Raw genomic sequence first — 25,668 nt, forward strand, 5'->3', positions numbered from 1 at the left:
ATTTTTAAACTATATAATAATAATAAGTTACCTATAATCATTTGTATTTTATTTATATATTATTAATTATTTATTATTATTTTATTATTAATGTAAGTGCTCAGTATGTTTTGGAATTTTTACTATATTTGTGGATCTTTTAAACATTTTTATTTAAATCATGTGTTTTTTGTTAAACATAATTTTTCAATTAATTTTTTTTTATTGATTTAAGATGTTATTATTCGTGGATTATTTTTTGTATTTTCTTCTTCAATTAAAAATTGTTTTTCAGTTGAAACATTGTATTTTATTTATTTTTATATTTTTATAATTGATTTAAGTTGTTATTATTTGTGGATTATTTTATTTTTTATTTTTTGGGGTGCTCCAGCGAAGAGCAGAGCACTGCTCAGTGTCCCGGGGCAGGAGGGTGAGAGGGCAGATTTTGCCCCCTGCTGGTCCTTTATGTTCCAGACTCCGGTGTTACTGAACCTCAGTGTTTCTCAGTGAAAGCCCACTCCAAAACAGCCTGATCCTCCAGCTCAGACATCTGTGTGTGAGAGTGTTGGTCTGTGGCCTGTGGGGGGAGAACAGAAGGTCCTGTAAAGCAGATAGAGACGGCCAGGTCTGGTCATCATGATGAACAGAGCTCAACTTCACCTGCATGTGCTTTACGTGAGCATGTGAGCTGGAGATGTGGATCTGTAGGATGGAAGACCAGTGAGTCTGAGAGATAAACAGACTGTACACGTTTTCAATTTGCTGTGACTCTGCTTTACAGTCTTTAAGATGTGATCGCATTGCCATTGCCCTAGTGTTGACCTTTGTAAATAATCACAGCGTACAAGAGCACAGCCAGCGGTTCTCAAGTCTGAAAGAACCAAACGTAAAGATATCGCTCATCCACAGGACGGTGTGATTTGTGTGTAAAAGATTATCATATACTGATGAAGTAAGGAAGTAAGTACTTGAGAGGTTTAAGAAAGCATCTCTTTGCACAGATAGCAGTGAGTAGTGTGTCAGCGTCTCCGCTTCATTATTCTTCTGTGATGAGTGTAATTACGACATGCAAAACTTCTCTAAGTTTTACTTAACGCCCATTTCTACAATCAGCCGACTATTAAACATTTATTTTTGAAGCAGCACCGAGAATATTAAAGCAGTTAGCCGAAATAATTCATATGAATATTTCTCAAAATGTTTCCCATGTAATGAGCGCGGCGCTTAACTAACTCTACACACAGTTGAGCTATAACCTCCTCCCCTCGTTCTCTCTGGTGCACGTGGGTGATTCGTCTGTAATGGCGAATCTCTGAGAGCTGGCACCACAGATGGCACGCTGGGACCCGCATTTATCAGAACGCCATAAATCTAAGACTCCGGCAGTTGCTGCAGGCGTGAAGCGGGCACAGAGTCTGGTGCCAACTGCTGCGCAGACATGCCGGCTCCGGTCCTTGAGAGGAATAGGATTATCTGAGGGGTCAGCGGTCTGCGTCTGCTGATATCTACGATGATATCAGGACTGTAGAGAGTCAAAGCGCTTCGTGAACAGCCCACTGAACGTTAAAGAGGCAGCTCAGCCAAAAATCAACATCCTCATGTTGTTCCAAACTTGTGACTTGCGTATGAGGACCACTATTAAATCCATGCTAGGCATGCACTTGCATAAAAAGTATTATTATTAATATGAAATGCTATACTAAACGATAGTATATTTCTTTATTCATTTGTTCTTGTTTTTAATAATTTAATAAAATATTTAAAAAATAATAACAACTATTGTTTTATTTTATAATCATTATTTAAAATGTCATTATTTATTTTTTTACAGTCCAGTTGTATTATTACTGTAGTCATATTCCCCAATTGTTAATAAATTAAAATAATATTTAGTAATAATAACTGTCATTGTTTTATATTCTAATAATTACAGTATGATAATATTATTGCTATCGTAAAAATTCATTTTTAATCATTTAATAAAATCAAATATTTAAATATTATTAATATAACAATCATATCTATTGTGATTAGTATTATTAGGAACTTAATTATTTTACAGTACACTAGTATTAATATAGTAGTATTTCTTTATTGGTTTAATATTTATGATAAAATTATTATTATTATTATTATTATAAACTTGTTTATTGATTTTATAAAACAATGCTATTATTATTATAATAATTTACTTTAGTTGATATAAATTAAATATTTCAATATTAATAGCTATTATTATTAGTAGTAGTAGTAGTAGTAAAACATTTATTTTGCAGTACAATAGTATTATTACTATTATTATAAATCTTAATTGGTTTAATTTTTTTATTTACTAAAAGAATAAATGAAATAATAATAATAATAATTATTATTATTATTCTAAGGGCTGAATGATTGGGGCTTTGCATATTTGTCTCCTTTTTCAAGAATTTGCCTCCTTGGTCCATACAACTAAATTCCAAATCTTCTGAAGCGATATGATTGCTTTTTTAAAGACATTTTCTGTTTGAAAATTCTAAATTGTTGCACCTTATTGACTTTTATGGAGCTCATCAGCTTCTAATCACCCTTCACTTTCATTGAAAGAGCTACATGAGCATTCTGCTAAACATCTCATTCTCTGTTTTATGGAGGGAAGCAAGTCACACTATGATTGAACAGAAAGCAAGTGTTTTTTTTCTGAAAAGAAGACTATGATGATCTCATGTGTCTGTTTTATGGTTTCACAAGAAATGATTTGTCTAAAGTGATGCCTGAGGGTAGTTTTTCAGGGTGTTGCTTCAGGTCAAGAAGATCATGTCTTCATAATGCCACCACAGAGGGAGGTCCATGTGCTTTCCTGTGTGTTGACATCTGACACCACAGACTCACTGTCTACAGTTTGCAATGGCTGTTGAAAACCAAAGCAATCTTTATAACACGCCATTTTGAGGGCAACATCACAGTTCTCTCTGATCTTACACACACACAGAACTGACTGCATGAAAGATTGCATTGATTGCCCTCATTCAGTTTAGCAACACACACACACACACAGTCTCTCTCAAACACCAGCGGGCACAGGGCGGTTCACTCCCTCACTGCAGACACACTGTGACGACCATGTGTGTGTGTGAGGCCATATGTGGCTGTGTATGTCTCTGTAAGTTTGTGTGTGTGCTGTCCTCGGGCTCCAACACGTCCTCAGAAAGGCTCTGTGAGCGAGGCTGCCCCGCAGGAAACCGTGACATTACCTGAGGCGCCACTGGGCCTTCTTACACTTCACAAAGTGAAAAATCACATCAGAGCGTGTGAGCCGACACACACACACACACATTTGTATTCCCTCCTAAATCTTTCTAAACACACAAAAAATTTAGTTTTAACGATTTTTGAGGGAGAAGACATGAAGGGATGTGTTGATTTGATTCTGGCAATTCGCTGTTTTGCAGATGATGATGTCACTTCCTGTGACATCATGCCACAGCTGACACAGTTGCTTGGTTTGGCATGTAATAGTTTTTAGCTTTAGCATTTTCTGGATTCAATTTGTCAAACGTCCTGGTTTTTTTCTTTCTGTTTTCAGATGCAGCAGCAGGAACTCGCCCAAATGAGACAACGAGACGCAAACCTGACGGCACTCGCCGCCATCGGCCCTCGGAAGAAACGCAAAGTGGACTCACCAGGAGCTACAACGACTGAGGTACGAACCTCTCTACACCGAAACATATTACATGAGTGCGAGCGATCGGTTGCAAGCTGAGATTTGAAGCTGTATCATTTGATTTGATCCCTTATTTTAAAGGATGGCTATTAAGCACTGGTAGATATATATCTTAGATGATATAAATATGCTCTACATATGGCTACCAGCTCTGCTCTGCATTACGCAGGATTATGGAGACATGAAAAAAAAACACCACTATTATATTTCCTCGACATGGTGTTGTACATGAAGTCATCGGGTTTAGCTGCATCTGGTGAATGTTTGGCTTTGCTGTTCGTATTCCCTGACGGATTCTGACTAATGTTTGAATACCATAAACCGGAAAAAAGCACTTTGTGAATATCAGCTGGTCATATTAAAAACCGGCTTGGTGTGTGTGTGTGTGTTTGGTCAAATCCTTCAGTGAACACAACCTCAGTGAAAGCAGGCTAACTGAATAAATGCATTGCTTCTGCTCTGTGAACACCATCCTGACCTCCTTCACTTTATTGTAGCTGTCAACGAGTGTTTAATGTCAAATTAAAAACACATCGCTGCAGTGTCATCAAATAGTGACTCGTATGAAACCCAGAATAATTCATTTATTATTAAGTGCTTGCCTCTTTTTTATATCGATGCAACATCTAATTCATCATTGGTACTATACAAAAAAAATCACTTCAGAAATAATAATCTAATTTTTGTCTTGTGTTCTAGTTAAAATGTCTAAACATTCTTGAGAAGCAGCATCGTGTTAGATGACCAGATAAAATACTTTTTTTCAGTATAAATACACCTGTATCTTGAAGGTGAATCTGTAATTTTTACGATTCTAATGAATTTGTGAATCATGATGGTCGGAGTGTTTTACTTTGACTTTAATGAAAACGTCTCTAATGCTCTGCATTTATTTGGTCAAAAATACAGTAAAAACTGTGAAATATTATTACAATTTAAAACAAATGTTCTCTAAGCAAATAGAGAGTAAAAAGTAATTTATTTCTGTGATGCTCCGCTGTATTTTCAGCATCATTCCTCCAGTCTTCAGTGTCACATGATCTTCAGAAATCATGACAATATGATGATTTACTGCTCAAGAAACATTTCTGATTATTATCAATGTTGAAAACAGTGGTGCTGCACAATATAAATGCCTTTACTGTCACTTTTGCTCAATTTAATGCGTCTTTGCTGAATTTATTTCATTTTTGAACAGTAGTGTATATTGTGAATGTAGTCACAGCTTAATAAGGGTGTTATGAATATAATAATTATTATTTAGTATATCTAGATGTATATCAAAGCACCATCTGATACCATTGCCATGGTACTTTTGTCGAAGGGTCTTTGCTGTTTTGTGTGTTTCTGTTTTTTAATTGCAGCATGTTTTTCCGAGAACCTCTTATGATCACAAGAGAAGAGAAAGGCAGGATAGACAGAGGGAGGAATCTTAACTAAACTTTTTTTTTTCACCTCCCCTTATTTCTTCATTTGGGCTGCGGCTGTGTGTCGCCCTGGGGCGTTTTCACTGCTTTCTCCAGAGCAAAGTGAATGTGACTTTTCTAAGGGGGTCACAGAGATGCTGGGGGCTACAGCAGAGCCTTCTCTGAGCTTCACTCTGGGGCTCGGCAGAGATTTCATCTGCTTCACTCAGCGTCCTCTGTTTGCCGGAGTATCTGGACTCTGTTCTGCTGCGTTAATCCCAAACAAAAGCCTCTCAGTGTCTGGAACCGAGAGCAATGAGAGAGATGCTGAAAGAGAGGTTTAAAGCAAAGTTAACTAAAACTTAACCTGAAAAAATACAAAATAACAATTGTTAAATTATTTTTTTTTATTTCACTGAAATAAAATATAAAAGAAGTTACATTTATTTTGCCAGAGCAACAGTTCTGATTTTCATTTAGTTTAACTTAATGTTGCAAAGTTATAAAATAATTACTAAAAATAAGAAAATTGACAATAAAATTACCAAAAAAATTATTAATTTTAAATTAAAATGTAATTAATATTAAATCTAAACAGAAAAAATAAAATAAAATAAACATAAATATTTTATTGTAATTAAATTAAATGTAATTTAATTTAATAAAAATTTATTGAAATTAAATTAAATTGAAATATAAACAAAAAGCGAAACATAAATAATATATTTTTTACAAAAACTAGCTGTAATAGTATTTCTATGTTACTAAAACAAGGCTGGTTTAAATCTCCTTGAGACATTGCTATTGTTCAGACATTGCTCTTTCTATACTCAGGAGACTTAAATTGGAGATTTCAATTAAGTTTTATTTAAGTTTGTCCTTAAATGTCTAAAAAAAAAACATACACGAGTCAGTAGTTGACATTAAGTTAGAGTCTAGAGTGCATTTAATCTTGAGAGAATTTGGTGAGAAATTAAGAGAACTTGTTTGTCATCTTAATGTTTCATCAAAATCTAATTGGAACTTTTTTTTTTAAAGTAAATTAGATCCTGCCAATTTTATCTTACTTGAAGTTTTACGCAGAAATACACCGTGTTATGTGCATTTGATATGAATTTGATGAGTTTGGTGTCTTGTGAAACTATGCAACGCGTGTGAGATTACTGGGGTCATTCATGATAGTCGTTTTTGAAGTTCGTTGCCTCTCATCACTATAATATTGCTCTTTTTATGTTTCATTGAAGAAAGAAAGTTGTATGGTTTTGGTTCGACATGAGGATTTCTTCACTTTTGGCTGAACTACCCCTTACAGAGATCTCATTTGTGATGTTTCTGTCCTATGGGTCACCCTGAAACGCCCCGTCAGAGCGTGTGTGTGACTGAAATCAGGTAATGCTGGTGGCGGGCGGTTTGGGTGTTTCTTCTTCTTCCTTCACCCCTCCTCTCCTCTCGTCTGGCCAGGCAGCAGATCGCCGTAGGGCTGAACCTGATAGCCCATGTTGAGCATAAAGTCTGTCTCCATCCTGAGCCGGAGAGCACAAACAAAGAGGCCTTATAGCGCTCCGAGGGATAGATTAGAGAGAGGGAGACAGGGGCCCCTAACTGGCCCTCGCTTGGGGTCATTGCACAGGCAGGAGCCACAGTAACAACTCTGTCCTTTCGCTCTCAGATAGCTTTGAAGTTCAGCACAGAGATACTGCGTGGGAAGTGAAACGGAGCAAGAAAGAGAAAAATAATGTGTAAATGAGTTTGAGTGAGAGAGTAAATGCGATTCATTTCACAGGTATGACTGTTGGCTCGTAATGCTTCTGTGGATCCCCGTGTGGTTTTGTAGTTGATTACAGCATATTTACATTTATTTAGCACATTTTTATTCACTTATTAACTTGAGTTCACCTCTATAAGCGCATGCAGTGAAATTAAATGAAACCTTCATACAAGCAATGTTGTTGTCCATAACTACACATAAACCTGTTAAAGATCATTTTCATAATTTAAGTAAAACTGAATGTCACCCGGTAGTGGAGAGTAAAACCAAAATTGCGACTAGATTTTTGTATTTTCTCTTGAAAATGTAAGTGTCGTTTACTGCACAAAAATCAATGCCGTAATGCTTGCCATTTATATGTAGTTCTGGGTGTTTGTGTGGTTGTCAGAATGTTTCTAGGGTATTATGGGCTGTCACTAGGGCGTTGTGAGGTGTTTGGGTGGGGTCATTTATGACTAATTCGCATATGGGTAAAAGTGATACTCGACATAGCAAATTGCACTAATTATTCCTGTGTAGATTGACAAAACGGGGAAAAAAGGGGAAGACTGAGTCGCCTTTTTATGTAAATGTCACCTTTTTCTTTTAGGGTTGTAGATTAGAAAAAAGGCAGAAGTAGGGAAAAACTGCAAGCGAGAGAGAGAGAGAGAGAGAGAGAGAGGGGAAAAGCACAAGGAAAACTGATGCCCTTTCCTCCAGCTAAATTAACAGGAATCACGTGGAAAACAATCCGAGCCGGGAATGAAAGGGGGGTGGAACCATTAAAATGTGCCCCGGGCGATGGACTGCACCCAGTATCACTAAAAATGCTCTCACTACAGATGTGCAGGCAGGCTTACAGGCAAACGCTGCTCTGTTCTATAGCTACAATTAAAATCAACCTCCCTGCCAAAAAACTGGATGGTAGAAAGAGAGAAAAGCAGACTTGAACATCAAAGACAGATTGAAATGTGTAGTCAGTAATAAGAATGGTCTCCAAGCCCCGCGGTTCTCCACGGTCCTCTTGTTAATGAGAATTTTTGACCTCTGGTTTGTAAGTTAAACTTGTAATCTTGGTTAATGAAGTAAATCAAACCCAAGTTGGAGTGAGCAGCCTTTCCTTCCATCCAGCCTTTCTGTGTCTTCAGCTGCTTGCGCTGGTCTTTTTCTTCTCCTCCCATCTTTCCCAGCCTGAGTAAATGTGGGCAGATCTTTCAGCCAGACAAACAGGAAGGCCACGGGTGTGTTGTCTCTCTTTCTCTCTCTCTCTGTGTGTGTGTGTGTGTGTGTGTTTTGACGTCTGCTTCTCGAGCTGTTTGGTTTCGAAGCCCTTCTGAAAGCTGGTGGAGGGACACGGTCACAACAGTCTGTGTTTGACCCCTGCTTTTATAATGTTTTTTTTTGTCCTTTTGTTGTTTTTAACAGTTTTGTCTAAATTAAAATGAAATAGAACATGGTTTAGGGAAATAACTTAAGTTGCCAATAACTTCTTTATTTTATTTGTTTATTTGTTTGATATAGTTGTTGTTGTTTTTGTAGAATTAAATATATATAGTTGTCATAGTTTTGTTTAAATTCAATTTAGAATTATGCATCAAAAACATTAATTTTTCTGTTTTTAAATTTTTGCCCTGATATAAAATAATAATAATAATAATACAAATATTAATAATAAAAAATAATAATTTGATCACCAGCATTTTTAACAACCAATTAAATCTTATGGTCAGTTTTTTACTCTGGTAGTATTTTGAATATTTTCAGAGAATTGTAATGTCTTAAATTATTATTTTTTTAATTGCAATTTATTGCCATCACTGATTTGTCTGCAATTGGAGGCAGAATATCAGGGCAATAAATAAAGTCTTGATTATTTATGCATTTACTTATATACATTTCTGAAGCAACAACAAATACAACAATGTATACTGTAAATATGTGTGTATATATATATATATATATATATATATAGATCATGCCATCTTGTTTTTAGAGAACTGAACAAACGCATAAGTTCAGTTTAAATTAAAACCAGACAAATTCATATTGAAAGATGTCACATCTGATCCCACCTCATGATTCACGTTTGACATGTTTGTTTGCATCAGTCTGCAAATGTTTGTGAGGCTTTTGCAAACAACAGTGCAATTACTATTTCACGCACAGCGACGACAGATAATGCATGTGGTTCATTAACCTGACGGTGATTTCAGTCACCGCAAGAATTCAATGGTAACATACACAGAATGCGTTTGAGGGCTCATGCGGGTCAATGATCTGAGACTCCACTAAGTAACGTCTGTGCATTGGTTTTCCACACACAATGACCTGCGCCAACACACACACCTGTCCGACCAGGTCACAGAGAACTGCCTTACATGACTCATTTCATTCTGATGGGTTTTCTTGATTGTTTTGTAGTGCATGAGTCTGTTCTTGCCAGCTGCACCACACCTACCCCATCCATGCGAATCCATCAGCCCTAAACCAGCAGTCAGCTTCAAATAAACAATATTCAGGAATAATGGTACCAAATGAAAACCATCAGCGCTGATTTATTCTCTGACGTTTCTGTCACGTGTTTAAACTCTCCGCTACGAGTCATCCATTCCCGTTAGGTGAAAGAAAAAACAGTTTTGTGTACATATTTCCATTCATGTTCACAAAGCGGTAGATTTAGTCTAGTTTCCGTTTCTGGACTGCACTGGTTTAAAGGTTCAGAACCTGAACATCAATGGAATCTTTCCATTCCACAAAATGTTCTTTATTGTGGATAAAGTTCTTTAGATTATTAATATGTTGTTTACTTTAAGAAAAAAAAACTTCTTTTCAGAACTGTTTACATATATTTATATATATATGCATTAGCCCAAATCTGTACTAATATTCAAGTCTACAGATGAATATTTCCATATTTATGCGAAACTGGGATTCTCCATATTGCTGCCAGTGAAACTTTCTGCTGAAAAATGGTTAAATATACAATTTTGACAACAAAGTTGAGCCTGAGGGGAGGTTCAGATACCCATCTTAAAGAAATTAATTACCTCCCTTGTTAATGTAGATATAATTAAGTTTCTGAAGAATGAATTTGACTGCAGTTTTGCCATGGAGACTCTACAGAACCAGAGCCAAAACTAGAAGCTGCTGCTGAGGGATGATGGGAAATCTTCTCTCTGGCCGTCCCACGCTTGTCTGGGAATACATCATCCATCCCGCTAGGAACCGGAGATTAGCATTAATGCAAAGTGGGTGCAAGCGAAACCTGCCAGGAACATGTCCAGGAACACTTTTCACCCCAGAATCAAGGAAAACATATTTTTCTTTACTTAAGAGTTTTATGTCTTTTAGATCAGTTAGGTAATCTACTATATATGCTGATGTACTGTTGTACAGTGACAGACTTTTGTCCAATATGATTTCAGACCTAAAGTAAAATAAAGGCAATTTAATATAAAATAAAGTTTATAAAACCTAAAGGCAAAAAAAAAAGGCATGAGCCAAATACACTAATGTTTGGGGTGAGGGCGATTTTTAATGTTTATAAAAGAAATATCTTCTGTTCACCAAAGGATGCATTGATTTGATGCAAAAACACAGTAAAATGCAAAATATTATTACAATAAATTCTGTTTGAGTATAGAGTAAAGTGTAATTTATTTCTGTGATGCTCCGCTGTATTTTCAGCATCATTCCTCCAGTCTTCAGTGTCACATGATCTTCAGAAATCATGAAACTATGATGATTTACTGCTCAAAAAACATTTCTGAATGTTATTGATGTTGAAAACAGCAGTGCTGTGAATATTTTTGTGGAAACTGTGATACATTTTATTTTTCAGTATTCTCAAATAAATAAAAAGTTCACAAGAACAGCATTTATTTGAAATATAAATATTTTGTAACATTTTAAATAAATATAAAGAAAGATTTTATAGCGATCCCAAATAGTAGTGTATATTAATTAATCTTTTTTTATTTATTTATTTTTTTTTTTTTACAATTTGGTATTTTTTTATAAATCACTTCATTTTGATGTTTTTTTTCATAAATTACAATATATGCTAAATATATTTTGTTAGGTGGTGAAGTACTTATACATATTTATAATATTTATAATATTGGTTTATTGCCTTTTTATAATCATTAATTTAGTTTATAATGAATATTGTTTTTACATTTACATTTAAATGCAGTTTTGTACATAAATCAGATTATATTGAATCAGCATTGACAGTAATGAGAATTACTAACAGAACTAACTCATCCACATGTGCAACAGTAATGAGATTGTAGACGGGAATTGTATTTAACTGAATTGAGAAAAATGCCATAATGCATCTTAATGATGCTAAAATAGTTTAAATGTCTTTTATTTTGTAGTGAGATTTGACCCTGACATGTTTGGATGAGATTCAGTCGTTTGTGTTCGTACAAGTCTTTTGAAGCGAATATGACTGGAATCTGAATCCAGTCGGCTGTAATTCACCCCAGGATCTACTTTCCATCATCCTTCAGAAACGTATTTAGAGTCGGCGCTCTCTCGCGTCTGTGAAATTAGACGCGGTCTCGTTGAGCTCTGCTACATTGTGACATTACTGCAAAACACTGTTGTGTTTCTATCTATTAAAGAACGTTGTTTCTTTTTGATTTTATTATTTGTGTCAGCTCCGTTCTGCTGGTGGAAAGGTTGATGCCTGAGGACACGAGCAATTGAAAATGCTGGAATGATCTTTCATTAAAGGCTGCCTGTGGAAGAGGAAATCTGAGATGGAAACAAAACACAACTGCCCACATACGCACGACAAAATTCACAATTCTGATCTATAAAAAAGCCACCCTAAAAACACATGTAGCAGAATCCCTGAACAGTGTTTTGAAAGCGAGTAGATTTTAGAAACGACATGCTGTCGGGGAACCACCAAATTCATTTTTACACCTTTCTCTAGTAAATCGTCACAATTATTTGTGGCTAGAACTCAGCGTGGATGTAACGATTCTGAAAGTGACTTTTAATTTGAAGGGCCTTCGGTCGCTGCGTTCGGGGAAGGCTTGATTAAAAAGAAGAGCACCATATTGTTTGCGGATGGTGGCGCTTCAGGAGGAGTTGTAATTGAATTTCTGTGTGGAGATGGCAGGCCAACCTCAGCACCTGTCTGGAATCTACGAGCAGTCTGGAAAAGAGTGACTGAGAAAGACATTCCGCAACTCTGCTTTGGAAACATTTCTGGGAATCATGGAATGTTAGGACGATGTGACACAAGGTCTTTTGATAGTCGCTCGTGTTGCATGACCTCATCAGCAAAAATAGATGCAAAGTTGGATTTTCAGCATCCTTGCTCCTTCAGAAATCATTCTAATATGCTGATTTGCTCAAGATTATTATCAGTGTGGAAAAATGTTCTATCACAGAATATAACATTAAATTCAGAATGTGTTTTCTCAGAATTGCAAAATATGAACTCAGATTCGTTTTACGTATTTCTCAGAATTGCTTAATATCAATTTCAAGTTAGTATCTTGCGCAATTCTGAATTTAAATCGAACAATTCTGACCTTTTTTCTCAGAATTGCGAGATGTAAAATCAGAACTGCAAGATATAAAAGTCCAAAATTAGAATTTGTTTCGCAACTCTAAGTTTACATCTTGGAATTGTTTTTTTTTGTCAGTCACAGAATAGAAACTCAGAATTGTGTGAAATATAAACTCCTGATTTCACTACTGCGAGATATAAAACCAGAATTAGAAGAAATAAAGTCTGAATTGTGAGATATAATTTTAGAATTGCAAGTCATTATTCATAGTTTACATCTCACAGTTCTATTTTTGTGTCCGCCATGGAATAAAAATAATTGCGACTTTTTAAACTCACAATTCTGACTCTTTTCTCAGAATTCCAATAAAAAAGTTAGAATTTTGAGACTTAGAATTCTGAGCAAAAAAAAAGTCTGAAACGTGAGAGTTGCTATTTCCTTTTGATGTTTTATTATTATTATAATTTTTTTTATCCCATGGAGGAAACAAGCTTCCATGAAAACAGTTGTGCTGCTTCTTGTTTTTGGGGAAATTGTAATAGATTTTTCAGAGTGATTGAGAAAGACATTCATAAATTACGCTTTGGAATTCTTCCAAAACATTTTTGAAAATCACTCATGTTGCACGACCTCATCGGCTGTAATAATAGACAATTGAAGGCAATCGTAAAATATCCACAACTCATGCATGCATGTGGGAATCGGCCTGATCCGAGTACTTCTTTTGAGTTTCCCTGTGAAATCCTGGCATGGTGTAATTAGGTCAGTCGTTTAGTGCATTAATAAGGGGTTAATTGCACAGCGTTTGATCTGTGCTCTGCGCCACAGATGAGCCGGTTTCCAGCTAGTACAAATGTTCATTCATACGCTTCTTTTCCTGGTTAATGCAGTGCAGGTGATCCGTGTGGATATCATCACTAATCCATAGCTGTGTTTTTAATAAAACACACTCGACATGTCCAGCTTGCCTCCAAAAGTAGCGTCTGAAACAACAAATCTCCAGTTATCTCCTGACGAGGATATGGGATGTAGATTGTGTTTCCATGCGACATGTTTTTCACAGACGTATTGTTTTGCGTGCATGTTTAGGTGGAAAAACAGGGGGAGGATAAAATTAGCCGAAGAGAAGGTGCTGGAGTGAATAAACAAGCCAATCCATTAGCATGGACGGGTTATTGGCTTATTTCGCCTCTACTAAGGGCGGCCCATTAAAAGTGGTAATGTGTGCCCGCAGCTCTGCCCGAGGGATTCAGAGGAGGCCAGGGAGGAATATTTCACATGCATCAGGCGCCTGAATTAAATAGACCAATGGTCCCTAAAAAGACTGAAGTACATCTCTTTCTGATGTGTGTCTCGGGCAAAAAAAAATTCATTGATCTTGGAATGTCCCTTGGCAATTATAAAATATTAAATCCAAGTCACACTTTTTGGCTCAGCTTAATTCCTCCTCTCTCTCTCTCTCTCTCTCTCTCCATCTCTCACTCGCTCTCCCGCTGTTCATTGCTTCCTCCATTTGATCAATTTTAAAAGTTTGCAATGTTTTCAAATGGAAAAAATCCCAGCAGTGCTGCGTAAATTGTTGGCGAGTTTGCATGCAGTTCAGATAGAGTTCTTAACATTTGTTCATAATGAGTTTGTTTCTTCCTCAGATTTAGAGATATGTAGCATTGCATCAGTGTCTCAGAAATGGATGCTCTGCAGTGAATGGGTGCCGTCAGAATGAGAGTCTGATAAAAACATCACAATAATCCACAGCACTCCAGTCCATCAGTTAACATCTGGAGAAGACAAAAGCTGAAACAAATCCAGCATTAAGGCGTTTTTAACTTTAAACCATTGCATCTGGCTAAAATACTGTAATCCATGAAAACTCTTCCTCCAGTGAAAAAGTCCATCTCCTGTTGTCTCTCGCATCAAAATTTTTTTTCAGAACAGGCGACTTTTTCTCTAGAAGAAGTGTTATTATCGATTATGGACTGGATTTGTTTCTTACAAACATGCAGCTTTTGGCTTCACAAGATGATGTGCTGTGGATTATTGTGATGTTTTTATCAGCTGTTTGGACTCTCATTCTGACGGCACCCATTCACTGCAGAGCAAGTGATGCAATGCCACATTTCTCCAAATCTGATGAAGAAACCAACTCATCTATATCTTGGATGGCCTGAGGGTGAGGAAGTTGCCAGCAAATCTTCATTTCATATCAGATTTGTCTTAAAAGGTATGTGTTAAAAATGCCAACTATCATTAGGGTGGTTAACCTCACGCCTGCATCTTCCTGTGTCCCCTGAGACATCACAGACGTCTGTGGCTAATTGGCCAAATAATTAAATTTAACCATGATCTTAGTAAATATATTCAGCCAGCTGTTTGACGGGCCACACAGTTCATTAGAGCCGGTATGTGTTTGTGATACGGGTAATTAAGATTTCGAATCGATCATTGAATGCATAATGCAGGAGTCAGTAATCTGTGTGCAGGGACTCCTGCCTTTCCTCGCATCCGCCTGCTAAGAGCTCGTTTACCTCACGGCCTGCTGAGGGATTTCATTTAGCGAGCCTAATTGACTTCTCAATGTTTTCCTTTTCCTCCCTTCCTTTTTTTTTTTGGCTAAACAATACGTAATTTAGACTCAAGCAATGTGGCGTTTACTTGTGCATTCATAGGTTTTTGTAGATGAATCTGAAGTGTAATTAATATGCATTTGAACATGTTAAAAGTGTTTGGCTTGTTCAAAACTGCTGTTGTAAATCTACAAATGAAGGAATTCAAATAAGCATGTCGAAGTGCTTGTTTTTGTTTCTTCATGTGTGCGTGAGATGCTGACTGAAATCTGCAGATGGCAATTATAAAGCGTGCTTCGCCGTCAGTCCTGCATTCAAGTGCTCTTATTTTCCACACCAGCCCAAATCACAGTCGCTCTGCTCAAGTTCGGCTTTCTACATCTGTCATATTGCTGTCTGATGAATCCAGACATGTATTTTTTAACAATCCATAAATTATGTATTCCGAGCCGTAATGAACACAGTTGAGTGATACTCTCTGGGATCTCTCTCTGATTTGATATTTCCCTCACTGCAGTTTCAGACTGTTCATTACGCGTTCAGATCGTTGTGATGAAGGGACTGCATGTGAATGCATGTAAATACTAAAGATGTGCTTGTTTATTTAATTAAATTCTCTCTGAAACTCCCTAAACTCATGTTATTGGTTAAGTGTGTTTTAATGTGATTGTGATGCTCAAACAAACATTTTTACGAATGATTTTACAAATGCAAAAAAAGACAAAGTTTTGGCTAATGTATAACATTTCAGGGGCAAGTCACAGGCAAGACCGTGTAAAAAAAAAAAAGACAAATAAAACTTTTTTAAAACAATGCACCAAACTCTTTTCTGTGTGCATGAACATACTTTGCACTAAATGCACAATAAATGCCCGCACTTCTTGTTTCTATGCATAGTGCTCAAATCATGTATTTATTTATTGTATACTGTGTACTGTAAAAGTTAAGCGCTGTAATACAGCAAAGTTTTAATTCTTGAATCTGGAATTGACCAAAACAAGCATTCACCATTAAATATCAAGAGCATAAACAAACAATTTGGTAACAATATCATGCATCCCTAAAAAAACGGTCTATGCCATCATACACGCATATGCTCATAGTTACATAGCATTGATTGTGTATGAACACACCTACATGATTGACATGTCTCTTATGGGTGGTCTGGGCACGAGCAGCTACGCTGGCTTGTGTTACTCTGTGTATCCGACCTGATTCATTGCTTTAACCTCTGGGCACACTATCATGTTTTATTCCTGCTCTTTGTGTTTTATTACAGTTCAATCTGTCTAAACTTTTTTTATGAGTGTATGTGTATACTCGTGTATTAGTTCTTCATCAGTGTGTGTGTGTGTATGTGTTATGAAGCTGTTTGGATATCTGACAGCGCTCTAGGTGTTTTCCCACAATGCCGATGAGCTTCCCCCGCCTAAACTCCCGCCTCAGGTACAGGAAGATTTCAGCACTTCCTCCTGCAAACTTGTGCAATTATCACTGCAAGAGTGTAGATTTAAAGCGAGTCAATATGTAGATAAGGTTTGCACATACATACAAAGGAAGTTGGATTTGATGTGTAAAGCGAAAATGGCGAGCCCGCCAGCCTTCTGTGATAAAACAGGCCTAGCTTTCAGCTTAGCAATGGGTTTTGGCTCCAAATTTGTTGCTTAACACATCAGTTTGATGTTTATATCTACTAACAGATCTAATATTGAAACAGGGTTTTGCATCTTCATTGCATTCAGAATGCCATACATTGTAAAAGAAACCGTCTAAAGAGGTCTGTCCGAGTCCAATCCAAGAACTTCTCATGTAAGCGATAAAGACCCTTTCACTGATCATCATGCAAAAAAAAAAAGTGAAAGTGACGTGACATTCAGCCAAGTATGGTGACCCATACTCAGAATTTGTGTTCTGCATTTAACCCATCCGAAGTGCACACACACAGAGCAGTGAACACACACACACACACTGTGAACACACACCCGGAGCAGTGGGCAGCCATTTATGCTGCGGCGCCCGGGGAGCAGTTGGGGGTTCAATCCCTTGCTCAAGGGCACCTAAGTCATGGTATTGAAGGTGGAGAGAGAACTGTACATGCACTCCCCCCACCCACAATTCCTGCCGGCCCGGGACTCGAACTCACAACCTTTCGATTGGGAGTCCGACTCTCTAACCATTAGGCCACAACTTCCCAAAGTCCATCACTTTGACATCCACAAAAATATTTTGGTATTTGTTAGTTGCATATATATACAGTACTGTTGAAAAGTTAGGAATAACTATTTATTTATTTTTGAAGAAGTCTCTTATATGCTCAACAAGTTTGCATTTATTTGATCAGAAATATGGTAAAATAAGTAAAATATTATTACAATTAAAATAACCATTTTATAGTTAAATATATTTTGAAATGTAATTTATTCCTGTGATGCAATGCTGAATTTTCAGCAGCCATTACTCCAGTCTTCAGTGTCACATTATGCATCATTCACAAATAAATTATATATATAAGCTTTTGAATGGTAGTGTATCATATGTATATGAAGCTGCTCTGTTTGTATTTTAATGTTTTCAACATTGATAATAATCAAAAAATTATCGAGCAGCAAATCAGCAAATTAGAATGACTTCTGAAGGATCATGTGACACTGAAGACTGGAGGAATTTTACTATATATGCACATAGAAAACAGCTATTTTAAATAATAATAATAGTTCAAATGTTCACAGTATTTTTGATCAAATAAACGCAGCCTTGGTGAGCATAAGAGACTTCTTTCATAATCTTAATTATTCCAAACTTTTGAGTGGTAAGATTAATTTAAGAATGTTCATTTTCTGAATGTGACATTCATTTGCATTCAATCATTCTGCTTAATAAATAAATGCATATGATTTTTGTGTCATGCAAAGTGTGTCTGTAATGCACTTTAAGTATTGCATTACAGCGCTGGACCTGCACACAACGGCGTGATGTTTCTTCTCTCTATAGAGTTCAGTGTGAGTTGACATGAGTCTTTATTCTTTTCTGGGACACAATCACATTAAACAGGACTTTTATTGCATCAACAGAAGTTTGAGAAGCCTGACGCCCTGAAGAATCCAGACTTCTGTCCCAGTAGGTTCACAAACATTGAATAGATGTGGGACTCGTGGAGGGCAAACACTTTGGCTCTTCTGAAGCTTTTTTAAATGTTCATGATCTCTCCGTGATGTGTGTGCATGCTTTATTAATTCGGAGGGAGATGTTTTGCGTCTTTGTCGAGCTTCTTGAGCTCCTTGACAGCTCTGGGTCGATTGTCACATTGATGTAGGGACCTCGGTCGCCACATATGCATCAAAAGAAAGTTTGATTCTCCTGCGTTCATGTTCAAAAATAACTCTTCAGTGCATTGCTTTTCTGTAATGACCTTATTAGAGTTGTTTCTCGTCTGTCAGGTCACCCTTTGTTACTCCTCGTAGGTTCTTACGTTAAAATGTTTCACAAAGACTTAAAAAAAGTGGCATTTGGGAACCTCCTGCAACACATGCCACAAAGGCTTTAGCTGTTATCTTTAGCTCCACCTACAATTTCCAAAACCTAAATTAAATTTTAAAACAGCCGTAGAAATGACTCCAAACCAAGGCGTTTAAAACGTGAGGATGGCAAAACCAACAAGGCCTCATTAGCGGGATCTTCTGAGGACGAGTGTTTAGACTTGAAACTCATTACGCCGACTTCCCGTTCAAACTCTAATTGGGTTCGTTTTATATGTGAAACGCTTTGAATTTTTAATGCGCCACTTTTTAAAGTTCCACAAGTGAGGCTCGTTTGGGATGAATCGACTGAAGTCTTGTTCTAATGGTCTGTGAGTTTTTCTACGTTGAGTCAGAGGAGATCAGGGTCAGCGCGGATGGCGGTGGAAAATAGCATGATACGCTCACGTGTTTGGGTCGTGTTCCCCTGTTTATCTTCACGCAACTCTGCCGGCTGAGCGGTTCTGCTCAAAAGAGTTTGTTTCTAGACAACTGCTCTGTTTATGGGAACAAATAGTCGGCGTGCATTACAGCGTGCAACCGGCATTACAGCCGGTTCTGAGACTTTCTGATCTAAAACCAACCACCCACCCCACACCGAAACGAACTTCCCGTTAATTATAGCTCCTGCTCGATTTCACTGCTCTCAAAACTGGCATTTTCGAAAAAAATAATGACTGCCAATTAGCTCTTTTGTTCAGCGTCTAGCGAGTTTGTTTCTCTCAGGCTCTGGAAACTGAAGTTTCCCAGCAAGGTAAGTTTTGTTTGCCAGCAAAGTTTCCGGGCGTTTAGCGCACTGACCCTTTCGGGGAGGTAGAAACCCGTCGGAGATACGCTTCAGGGAAATGCTTTCATCTCGAACCTGCGGATGCTCCGACTCGAGGCGTTCGCAATCACAGCTTCGTCTAGTAATTAGAAAATTCCTGACCTCCAGCGAGATGTTTTAATTATGTGTTGTGTCAACGAGTTTGCTGATGCTCGAGTGGGTGAGAAGACGAACCTGCACTTCTCTCTCTCTCTCTCTCTCTTCTGTCCGTCGTGCATGACCTCCTCATCGCCATGTTTGTTTTCACATGCTTAAATAGCCAAACAAAATGCAGTTTGTGTGGGTGTGAAGTGAAACAGCGACAGGGCTGCTTGCAATCGAGAGGCGTCTGTGTGTGAGTCAGAGGCGCGAGGCAGGAAAGGGTTAAAGAGCGAGTGAGAGGGGATGCTGAGAGCGCGGCTGCTGCAGAACATAGCCGTGTTCGTGCGAAGGCAAGTCATTTCCCGAAACACTGCAGACACTGCGCCTCAGGCGCTCTGAAACCTTTGGAGACCAAAATGGCTTGCAGGAGTTAGAAGTAATAAGGTGGTTTTTTTTTTTTTTTCGCCTTCTTTCTCCTTGACTGAAATTCTGCAGTTGCTATGCATCGCCATGGAGCTGGCCGGCCGTGTTTCTCCTCGTGTTTTATGTCGGGCATTAAGACGCTTACCAGCCCGCCATTTCTTGAGATTTGTTGCTCTTTAGTTTCGGCGAATTGCAGTTGTTTGTTTTGAATGCAATTCTGCCATTTTTCATCAAGATCATACTAGAACGACTCTCTCTCTGTTTCTCCCTTCCAGTATTTATGCTGCATTAAATCTAATACAGCAACAGAAATGAGGCCGCTTAGTATATGATATTGCTGATTTTCCATAATGTCTAATGAAATGCACATTCAGCCTGTTGGGGATCTCTTACAACCATGAGGGTAATACTATAGTATTACCTGGGCTTATTTTATGCTGCTTTTGCTTTCACTAGTTTACTTTAAATGAACCTGTGGTGAGAAAAATCAATGGAAACAGTACAAATATATATATATATATATATTTCATAAAAGCAGTCATATATTTATGGTGCCACTGCAATACTATTTTCTCAATGATTGAATGACACAATGTTAATTTTTTTTATAGGTTATGATATTAACTTTTTTATGAGCCTCCAAAAAAAAAAAAAAAAATTGTAACAATTTTAAGAGCACCATGGTATTACCTGGACTTAATTTGTGATATTTTCATTATTTTCCTCTTCACTAAATAATTTTTAATTGTCCTGTGGTGCAACAAATCAATTTTCAGTATAAATATAAATAATATTGATCAGAAAAGCTGCATGCATAATTAAATGTATGTTATAATAATAATATTTTTATATACATTTAATAAATAATAACAACATTTATATTAAAATATTATTTTTAATTATTATTTAAAATAATATTTAAATTATATTAAATTATTATCATTTAATAATTATATATATACATATATACATATACATACACACACAAAACATACACATATTTTATAAATTATGTTTATCTGTCTCTATATATATGGAATATGAAAAGGTGTTTTCATATTAATTATTAATATTTTTTATATATTACATTTATTAAAATGTATTATATGCATTATATGTATACAATATACTATGCATTACATGTTATATGTATTATATAGATTTTTATTATATATTTATTTCTCTCTATCAAGTGAAGGACTTTTACAGTTTCCACTTTCACTATTTACCAGCCTTCATCAGAGCCCGAATCAATACATCGAATCAAAAGTGAATCTGAATCTTACGAAGGTGTGGAAACCGCTCTCTTGACCCTCTCTGACCCTTTGATTAGCAGAAAGCCGAAAAACAAAGCAGTGCTCATTCTTTTCTCCTGTTTTTGTTAATCTTGGCTGCTGTGGCGCGGTTCAAAGCGAGGGCTGCGTGTATAATCCACACAATATACATCTGTGAATTATTATTGTAATTCTTTATACATTTATTGGAGCTGAATTAACTCCACATCAAATACATCACTCGGGCGATGTCAGAAACGCCTCGGGCCGATCGCTCGACATCTGCTAACTCTTTGGAAATGTCCTCATCGGCCTTTTCTCCTGGCAAAGGAGGAGGAGAGTTAAAGTGAGAGGGAGTTTCTGGTCTTAATTAATGTCCGTTGCCGGTGTGGAGGCCTCGGGCGGAGGAAGACATGTGGGAAAGCTTTGGCTCTTGGCTCGGCCTCAGTCGCTCTGACATGATGGGAGGCCCTGACAACAACAACGAGAACGAGACAGTGCTGAAGTCCTAATGGAAAAGCACCAGTCATCATGTCTGAAGTCGTTCTCAGTCTCTGAGTGATGGTGAACGGTAGTGTTTGTCTGCTTTATCCTGCTTATGAAAGCTTTTTAAGATCGCTTTTTGGTTGAATATATGCCCAGGTCTCTTTCACAATGAGTAAGAAATGTTTTGGATACAAACACGATGCTTGTTTTAGGACCATTTAGCTTTACTATGAAAAACAGTATTGCGGATTTGGGAAGGAAATGTTTTATTTATTTTTTTATGTTTTTATTTTTATTCCGGGATGAATAATTTTTTTATGTATTTATTTTTTTATTTCTGGAAATTTCAAATTTATATATACATTATATATATTATGTAATTTTTTTTTAATCATGTATTCTTTATTATTTCTACTCTCACTCTCTGTAATTATTTTTTAATAATTATATTAATTTGTATTAATATATTAATAAATTATTAGTCATATAATCATATTAATATTAAAATAAAATTTTTTTTATTACTCTTTAAAGCCTCCCTGTTTAATTATAGGAATTATGTTGAAATGTATTATTTAAATTTTGTTATTTAACTTTTCAATTATATATATATATATATATATATATATATATATATATGTGTGTATATATATATATATATATATATATATATATATATATATATGTGTGTGTGTGTGTGTGTGTGTGTGTTTTCTATTTTTAGGTAAAAAAAACAAACAAAAAAAAATATATGTCTATTTATTTTTGTAAATTATTGTGGAAAATTATTATATATATACACACACACACAAATATAATATGCATTATATATATTAGATAATTTATTTTAGAATTCACATATTTATTCTAGCTGTAATTTATATTAATAATAATATCTGTCACGATTATTAGATGGAGTGCCCATGAACTTCATTAGAGGGCACTCCACTCAGGACCATTCCACCCATCAACCACCAGATGTCACTTGGACACTAGCACCTCTCATACTGTTGCACCACACCCGAACTACATTACCCATGAGTCACTGCATCACAATCACCCTGCCACACCTGCACCTCATTCATCAGCCAATTTCCTTGCCACACCTGCACCTCATTTACACACACACATAAAGGCAGCACACTCACTATCACTCAATGCGAAGTCTTGTTTAGCAAGTCTGACATTTCCGAGCGTTTTTCCCTGTGTTTGTTATTCCTGTGTTTTGACCTTTGGACTGTGTATTCCGACTCTGATTCTCTGCTGCCTGTTCCGATCTTTGCTTGTTTTTGGTTACGATTCTGGTTATCCCTGACACACCTGACGCCATTCCTGATCTCTGCCTGTATTACCATTCTGTGGAATAAATGCTGCATATGGATCCGAACGCCTCCGACTCCTTGTTACAGAAGACTTCGCCATACCAAGATCCAGCAGCCCGGTATCCCCTTGTCACTGAGGTATCGGTTCCTGTTTCAATGTCAGCATATCCCCAATCCAGCCTAACCACAGATCCAGTTGACCTGCTGTTAGATCTTAAGCAAGGAGATCGATCTATTGAGGACTATGTTCAACAGTTCTGTGAATTGGTTTATCGAGTTCCTCTAGACGATGAAGTCTGGTTTAAGGATTTATTCCGTTTTGGACTCAATGAACCAGTAAAATCATGGTTGCCTAGAGGGGAGTTTAATTGCAGCTTAAGGTACACAATGGACTATGCACTCTTGTTATGTGGTTCTCCTTTCACGGTGGGAGAGGCAGAGGACTTTAAAGCCCCAAAACCGCTGCACAAGATGGCCGCCAGCCCAGCGCCGCTGCACAAGATGGCCGCCAGCCCAGCGCCGCTGCACAAGATGGCCGCCAGCCCAGCGCCGCTACACAAGATGGCCGCCAGCCCAGCGCCGCTGCACAAGATGGCCGCCTCAGTTGAATTTCCAGAGTCAAGTCAGGTCCCCGTCGACTTTCCAGAGTCAGGTCAAGTCTCCACTGACCGTCCAGAACAAGGTCAGGTCACCATTAACACCCAAGAGTCAAGTGAAACAACAGTTAAACCTTATGAGTCAAGTCCGGTCTCTGTTGATTTCCCAGAGTCTAATCAGGTCACTGTTGACCATCCAGAGTCAGGTCAAGTCTTCGCTGACCTTCCAGAGTCAGGGTTAGTTCCTGTTGGCCTTCCAGAGTCGAGTCAGGTTCCAGTGAACTCTCCAGAGTCGAGTCAGGTTCCAGTGAACTCTCCAGAGTCGAGTCAGGTTCCAGTGAACTCTCCAGAGTCGAGTCAGGTTCCAGTGAACTCTCCAGAGTCGAGTCAGGTTCCAGTGAACTCTCCAGAGTCGAGTCAGGTTCCAGTGAACTCTCCAGAGTCGAGTCAGGTTCCAGTGAACTCTCCAGAGTCGAGTCAAGTCACCGTTGATCCTCCAGAGTCGAGTCAAGTCACCGTTGATCCTCCAGAGTCGAGTCAAGTCACCGTTGATCCTCCAGAGTCGAGTCAAGTCACCGTTGATCCTCCAGAGTCGAGTCAAGTCACCGTTGATCCTCATGAGCCGAGTCAAATCACCGTTGATCCTCATGAGCCGAGTCAAGTCACCGTTGATCCTCATGAGCCGAGTCAAGTCACCGTTGATCCTCATGGGCCGAGTCAAGTCACCGTTGATCCTCATGGGCCGAGTCAAGTCACCGTTGATCCTCATGGGCCGAGTCAAGTCACCGTTGATCCTCATGGGCCGAGTCAAGTCACCGTTGATCCTCATGGGCCGAGTCAAGTCACCGTTGATCCTCATGGGCCGAGTCAAGTCACCGTTGATCCTCATGGGCCGAGTCAAGTCACCGTTGATCCTCATGGGCCGAGTCAAGTCACCGTTGATCCTCATGAGCCGAGTCAAGTCACCGTTGATCCTCATGAGCCGAGTCAAGTCACCGTTGATCCTCATGAGCCGAGTCAAGTCACCGTTGATCCTCATGAGCCGAGTCAAGTCACCGTTGATCCTCATGAGCCGAGTCAAGTCACCGTTGATCCTCATGAGCCGAGTCAAGTCACCGTTGATCCTCATGAGCCGAGTCAAGTCACCGTTGATCCTCATGAGCCGAGTCAAGTCACCGTTGATCCTCATGAGCCGAGTCAAGTCACCGTTGATCCTCATGAGCCGAGTCAAGTCACCGTTGATCCTCATGAGCCGAGTCAAGTCACCGTTGATCCTCATGAGCCGAGTCAAGTCACCGTTGATCCTCATGAGCCGAGTCAAGTCACCGTTGATCCTCATGAGCAAAGTCAAGTCACCGTTGATCCTCATGAGCAAAGTCAAGTCACCGTTGATCCTCATGAGCAAAGTCAAGTCACCGTTGATCCCCAGGAACCAAGTCAAATCACCGTTGATCCCCAGGAACCAAGTCAAATCACCGTTGATCCCCAGGAACCAAGTCAAGTCACCGTTGATCCTCAGGAACCAAGTCAAGTCACCAACGATCTTCATGAGCAAAGTCAAGTCACAGTTGATCCTCAGGAACCAAGTCAAGTCACCAACGATCTACATGAGCAAAGTCAAGTCACCATTGACCTCCATGAACTAACTCAAATCACAGTTGATCCTCAGGAACCAAGTCAAGTCACCAACGATCTTCATGGGCACAGTCAAGTCACAGCTGATCTTCATGAACCAAATCGATTTCAATCAAATCACCACAGATCTACCAGAGCCTCGTCACATCTCAGCCGAACTCCCAGAGCCTCGTCACATCTCAGAGCTCTCGTCCTATCCTGTCACGGCCAGGGAGGCCGTCAATGAGCTCTCATTCATTCCGGTCTGGGCTACGGAGACCATCCACCAACTCTCTGTCTGTCCTGTCATGGCCACGGAGGTCCTCCATGAACTAACCGCCTGCCCTGTAATGGCCAAGGAGGCCAGCTACCATCTCATCACGGCCACGGAGGCCGCTATTAACCTGTCAATGTTCTCTGTTTCAGTCCGACCTGAGCAGACTTGCGGTCCGGTGCCATCGACTCCACTGTGGTGGTCCTCTGCTTCGCCCTGGTGGGCTTCTGTCCCGTCTGCTCGGCTGTGGTGGTCCTCTGCTCCGCCCTGGTGGGCTTCTGTCCCCTCTGCTCGGCTGTGGTGGTCCTCTGCACCGCCCTG

At 38.4% G+C, this 25,668-nt stretch overlaps 1 protein-coding gene across 2 annotated transcripts in view; it reads left to right on the forward strand.

Annotated features, from left to right (window-relative positions):
• The window catches only part of LOC132156400 (transcription initiation factor TFIID subunit 4-like), an 86,179-nt gene that overhangs the window by 52,739 nt on the left and 7,772 nt on the right, over positions 1 to 25,668 (forward strand). For both annotated transcript variants that reach the window (XM_059565400.1, XM_059565401.1), the window contains one exon: positions 3,548 to 3,664. In XM_059565400.1, the coding sequence (XP_059421383.1) occupies positions 3,548 to 3,664 (117 nt within the window). The remainder of the gene's footprint in view (positions 1 to 3,547; positions 3,665 to 25,668) is intronic.

The sequence above is a fragment of the Carassius carassius genome, chromosome 13, assembly GCF_963082965.1.
Source record: "Carassius carassius chromosome 13, fCarCar2.1, whole genome shotgun sequence".
In the NCBI taxonomy this organism is placed as follows: Eukaryota; Metazoa; Chordata; class Actinopteri; order Cypriniformes; family Cyprinidae; genus Carassius; species Carassius carassius.